Consider the following 5886-nt stretch of genomic DNA (forward strand, 5'->3'; position numbering starts at 1 on the left):
GACCTGATGCGCTGAAGCTGTGAAACTGATGCTGAAGGCTGAAGCATGGTGAGAATGAAAAGGGGGCGCACCGACAGCACATCAGTGACGAGTAGGTATGTCGCTCTTGCAGGAGCCGAAAGGACCGAGAGCCGTGTCACCTGCTCGGTTATCTCATCTGTTGCTAAACGCTGTACGGCTCGATGCCCGTGCGGCAGACACGCCGTCGCTGACATGCGGCACACCCGGTGTCGAGCTGCCTTACGCCCCCCGGAGCTGCTCACGCTAGCACGCCAAGGACATGCATCATCAACCGCGCTGATATGATGTGGAGCTGCAAGGAGCCAGCTGACTGGCTAGGTACGCTCACTGACTACGCATCTCACCTTATTATTCTCAATCGCTCGCTGTGCTCTCTCTCTATCTCTCTCTCTCTCTCTCTCTCCTCTCTGCTCTCTCTTTCTGCTCTCTCTCTCTCTCTTGCTGCTTCTCATCATCTCCGCTCTACCCTCCATCACTTGATTTTTGCTGCTGTCTTCGCTCTGGTCTCTCTATCTGATCCTCTCCATCTATCTCTCTCTCCTCTCTCCTCTCTCACTCTCTCCTCTCTCCTCTCATCTCCTCTCTCTCTCCTCTTCTCCTCTCTCTCGTGCTCCTTCTCTCTCCTCGTCTCTCTCTCTCTCGTCTCTCATCGCTCATCATCACAACACTCATCTCACACACACTGCATCTGCTCTCTCTCTCGCACACACTCCTCTCCTCTCTCTCTCACACACTCTCTCTCTCTCTCATCTCTCACACACTCTCCTCTACTCTCTCCACAGCACTCTCCTCCTCTCTGCTCATTCTGCTCACACACTCTCTCTCATCTGCTCTCTCTCTCACACTCCTCTTCTCTCTCTCTCTCTCGCTCTCCTCTCGATCGTCTTTTTCCGGGCTCTGTCTCTCGGGCTCCGCTCTCTCTTTCTCTCTGACTCTCACACTCTGTGCATTATTTGTATTAGAATATCTCAAAAAACAAAACAAATAGGATGTGGTGCATGGCACAGTAAATCAACTACGAATCATGGAAACGGTAACACTAGCAATGGGTTTTCTTATTAGTATTTATTTTGCATTTAACAGATATTTCATTTCTTCATTTCGATAACTACCAATAAGCACATAAAAGACTAGAATCTACTCACTATCTGTTAAGACGATGGCGTGTCTAATATTGATGCGTCCCCCAGATCGCATGTGCGTGTGTGCATACGTGGATGTGTGCTTGTGCATGTGTGTGGATGCATGTGTGTACATGTCAGCTGCGCTTGTGTTTGACAGGTGTATTGCGATCAGCAGCATCGGCATCTATCTGTACGAGGAACTCACTCATGCCACCTTCCATTCCAAGATGAGAGAGGCTTTCGATGTTCTGCTGCTCGCACTCAGGGCAAGTGTTATCGTCGTCATTGCTTCACGTATATCGTAGCGTACGGCAATTGTTACATCGTCAGTAGCGTACCGTGCATCACTCGGGCATGGCTGTTGACATCTAAACGCCTTATACAGTCCAACCGCAAGTAAATGCCAAAAGTGTCCTTTATAGAGAGGTGGCCGTTCTAGAGAGGTGACTGCTAACATGTTTGATTGTACGTGCGTGCACACACTTGCGCGCACGTCTGTATAATCCTGCTCACCATCGTCGCTGACATGATCAGGCTTGACGTGACCCATTACATCAACGTGAACAGTGCGACCAGCTGTGATCTAGACCCAGGCAACGATCGTGTCTCAGAATAATGTCAGATTGTCGACTTTACTATAGAAACAATGCCTGCAATTGGTTGATGGGGGAGCTAATTTGACAGAACTAGAGCAGTATGTCACGGGGCTGTCATGTGACGAACGATCGGGTGGATTGGTGCCGTGCATTAGATAGTATTGTCGGGCGGCCTATTGCAGACACATGAGCCTGCTATGCAGGTAGACATCCTAAATATGTGTGCCTGATAGATGATTAGCTGTCTCGGCACACCTCAACCAATTTCACACTTACATCTTTGTACAACTGCTGTAAACAAGCTGACATTGCTGGCACTGCTTACATTTGTCACCTCCAAACCAAATAATCACTACTCCAAGTATAATACTACAAAATAAAAATAATAATCTTAAATAAAAAAAAATTAAATTCACTTTCAAATGACCAAGGTCAAATAACTTTTTCGGTAATGAAGTTACGAAGGCACACAAATAATATGGGCGATTTCGCACCTAATGCTGCCATAGCCGCATTAGTATATTAGCATATTAGTCAATCCCAAACCAAATAATCACTACTCCAAATGTAATGCTACAAAATAAAAAAAATAATATAAAGTTCAAATGACTTTTTCGGTAATGCGGTTACGAAGGCACACAAATGATATTGGTCACAAAATGTTAGGCATAAACGCACCTCAACCTATGTAATATAACAGAGACGATGAAGGAGAACCGTGAATATGTCACGCAAGTTTGCCCCGACAGGCGAGTAACGTTCGTTGCCGTGGCGTTACAGTTCAACAACATGGCGGTGGCGCGCGTAGCGACGGACAGTCTGCTGATGCTCTGCGACCACGCACGTCTCATCGTGCACAGCTTCCCCGACCTGCCCCGCAAGATCAGCCTGCCTGTGGCAGTGCGTATTTGTTGTATGTCCACGTTGTAGATCATGTGCGTACATCCTTGGCTTGTGTATGCATTTGGTGTGTGTCACGTGTAGATATGTGGCTACATCTTGCCTGTGTGCGCCGCTTGCGTGCATTTGTGCCCACCGGGCTGGTACGTAATCTTCATCGCCTGTTTCTGAGACGTCTGTGGCATCTTATGTGTCCCTGCATGGGTATGCACATACATCGTGCCTGCATGATGCGTGTGCTGCATTGAGGTGCGTGAGTCCACATGTGGTATGTGGCAGTGTATGCACGAATGTAGATTTCTGTGTGTCCATACATCTGCATGTGTATATGTTCCCGCCTGCGTGTGCATACGTATGCATTTTATTGTGCGTCAAAAAATGAGTATTGTGCAATATGTGCGCACATTTGTGTACAATGAATGTAGGTGCCTTGCTGTGATATCAAGCGTTGCCTGCGTGTAAGTGCGTGCGTGGCATCATGCCACGGTACAAGGTGTCGTTGCAGTGTTTCCTGTAAGTAAAATTCCATGCTCGTAGTCATTACTGGTTGAGAATCATTGTTTGACCGCGTGTTGGCTCTCCGCACGTGTTCCGTGATTCCTACTCGAGCGGCGGTGCAGGATATGTTTGAGGGGTTTTGTCGGATAGAGGAGGCACTCTGGGCTCGTGCAGCGCAATATACTGTAGGCATCTGCAGGAGATAAACACACATAGGGGGCCTTCCGATCAAGTGACCGTTCACCATTTACCTCTGAACACTAGTTGGGGTGGGACAGACATTTGATGTAAGTGCTATTTTTGTACATAACATCAGGTAACGTTTGTCACGGGCATTTATGCATTAGCTAGCCATCAACAAAACACTGGCCTAGTTTTGTCACAACATCGCTAGTGCAACACTACCAACTGCTAGTGGGCCAAGATTGATGTTTCATAGGTTGTCATAAACACCATCAGCGGGCCCTGCCGTACAGGTAGCGGCAAGAACAATTGTTAGCTGCAAATCACTAAGGCACTGCCTAAGCTATATCGCAACCATCGTCAGCGCCACCTAGCAGGCATGGACTGACCATCGTCTAGAATTATGTCACGGTGACTGTCATCACAGAAATCCTCAAACTTTGGAATCTCGTCTAAGTCTCTGGCACTTCTTTGTGGGGCTTCGCGGGCTGGCTGGTGCGCCGTGGCAACGGGTCGTTCAGCGCGAGGATGTCGTGTGAGTATCGCTGTTCCAATGAAGCCAGCATGGAGTCAGCGGTTTCTGTCCAAAAACCAACCAATGAGTGAAGTAGATTCATGCAAGCTGACCTCTGCGAGTGCACCAGTCCATCTGCTCTCTGCCTCTCTCTCTCTCGCTCTCCCTCTATTTGCCTCTTCTCTTCTGTCTGTCTCTGTCTCTCTCTCTTTCTTTCCTCTCTGTCTCTGTCTCTCTTTGCCTCTTCTCTTCTGTCTGTCTCTGTCACACGCTCTGTCTCTATCTCTGTCTGTCTCTGTCTCTGTCTCTGTCTCTGTCTCTCCCTCTCTGTCTGTCTCTCTTTACCTCTTCTCTCTGTCTGTCTCTGTCGCTCTCTCTCTCTTTCCTCTCTTTGACTCTTCTCTTCTGGCTGTCACTGTCACACTCTTTTGTCTCTGTCGCTGCCTCTACCTCTGTCGCTCTCTCTTTCTCACCCTCTGTCCCCCCCTCTCTCTCTCTCTCTCTCTCTCTCTCTCTCTCTTTCTCTCACTCTCTCACTACCTCTATCTATCTCCTCCTCTCTCGCTTCCTCTATCTATGTTCCCCCTTCTCTCCCACTCTCTCTCTCTCTTTTACACCTCGTTCCCTGACTCTCTCTGTCGTTTCATAGCTTCTGCACTCTCTCTCTGTTTCTCTTTTTCTCTTACTCTGCCACTGTGTCTCAGCCTGTCTTTTTCCCTCTCTCTGTTCTGTCTCTGTCTGTGTTTTATCTCTCTCCCTCGTTCGCTATGATTTTCTTCTACGATCTTTCCGCGTAAGGCCGCTGACTTCGAGCACTGAGATAGCTGACGAACATCTCTCACTCACCGGCTGGATAGAGGCCCATCCTTGTAGTTGGGTGGCGCGTAAAGCACTCACGAATCCAGCAGAACTTGCCACTAATGTCACGAACAATGACACGCACCTGGGCCCTGGCAGTGATCAGACCTGCTGTGACACCGCCCCCCGGCTGCTCCTGCGTGAAACACAAACACACCCGCGTTCAGTCATCAGGACCGGTCGTCGCACTGAGGCTGCCTGTGTCGGGGCGGATATCCAGAGGGGGGGTCGAGGGGGTCCGGACCCCCGCCTTGTACCACAAAAAAGGGAAAAAAAGCCATACACGACGCGCGACGCACGAACAGCACGTCTGCGCGCAACACGAACGCTATTCGCACGCACAGCAACGCACGCAGCGGCAACACACACTTCCTCTTATATGGTCTCCCATAAAAAAATCTTGTTTTAGAGCGCTAAGGTTTTCTGATAAAGATTTACTTATATATTATGTAAATTCTTTCTAAAAACCTAGAAATTGGGCAAAAGAGGGTCCGAGGCGGTCCGGGGACGCGGATCTTGCAAAATTTTTGCATTCTAGACAACAAAATTAACTGCTCAGATGGCTGCTCAGATATGCACCAATTTTTAAAAAAAATCTTGGAGGTCCCTCAAAAACCCCCTTAAAGTGGCCCTTCGTCAGCTTGTTTAAAACAGCCATAGAAAAGTAAGCAGGAAAGTCCCCTTTATTTCTTCCCTGGACACCCACCACCCTTTTTAAAAATCCTGGATCCGGCCCTGCTGTGTCGCGTGTCAACAAAAAAACGATTACGTAACTGTGATATAATCCAACCAAATATCGAACGTAGTGATAGATTTAGACGAGACTGAATCGTATAATGTTGTGAAGTTATTACACGAGTGGAGGGATGAGGGTTGACACGACTCATTCTCCTTACACGTAATAAAGTGGAGTAATGCAGAGAGAAAGTGGCAAATAATCTGACCAGAGATGTATGCAATGATCTTACGATCCAGGATATCAGCTGTGACATGATGTAAAGGACAGTGGTCACGATACAGAGGCAAGCAAGCACCAGTAGGGGACTAACGTACGAGGAATGAAATCACAATGCGACACTCGACACAATGAGGGTGACGCGGGTGCCTTATCTATCTATCGCACCAGAGCTGGGATCTCTACACACGACACCAGCATGGCAGTTGTTCAGCAGCAAAGAACTGCACAGTGTGG

The 5886-nt window shown here is 48.3% G+C and overlaps 2 protein-coding genes across 2 annotated transcripts in view; both read right to left on the reverse strand.

The window, feature by feature from the left end:
- LOC106805893 (zinc finger protein 271-like) overlaps nt 1-1695 on the reverse strand; it is a 7268-nt gene extending 5573 nt beyond the window's left edge. The window contains exon 1 of the mRNA XM_014807662.1: nt 1659-1695. Within this exon, the coding sequence (XP_014663148.1) occupies nt 1659-1695 (37 nt within the window). The remainder of the gene's footprint in view (nt 1-1658) is intronic.
- A 2079-nt stretch (nt 1696-3774) lies between these two features.
- On the reverse strand, nt 3775-5886 carry LOC106805894 (probable Rho GTPase-activating protein CG5521). Its single transcript, XM_014807663.1, has 3 exons — nt 5818-5886; nt 4683-4830; nt 3775-3902 (listed from the first exon to the last, which is right to left on the reverse strand). Exons 1-3 carry the CDS (start codon nt 5848-5850, stop codon nt 3775-3777), a joined length of 309 nt encoding a protein of 102 aa, XP_014663149.1. The 5' UTR covers nt 5851-5886.

This window comes from Priapulus caudatus, unplaced genomic scaffold, assembly GCF_000485595.1.
Source record: "Priapulus caudatus unplaced genomic scaffold, Priapulus_caudatus-5.0.1 Scaffold132, whole genome shotgun sequence".
Classification (NCBI taxonomy): Eukaryota; Metazoa; Priapulida; class Priapulimorpha; order Priapulimorphida; family Priapulidae; genus Priapulus; species Priapulus caudatus.

Coding starts and splice junctions, on each gene's coding strand:
- LOC106805894 (XM_014807663.1), bottom strand. CDS start 5,850: ATGCTGGTGTCGTGTGTAGAGATCCCAGCTCTG. Junction 4,831..5,817: donor GTGTAGAGATCCCAGCTCTG/GTGCGATAGATA, acceptor TGTTTCACGCAG/GAGCAGCCGGGGGGCGGTGT. Junction 3,903..4,682: donor GATGGGCCTCTATCCAGCCG/GTGAGTGAGAGA, acceptor GTTTTTGGACAG/AAACCGCTGACTCCATGCTG.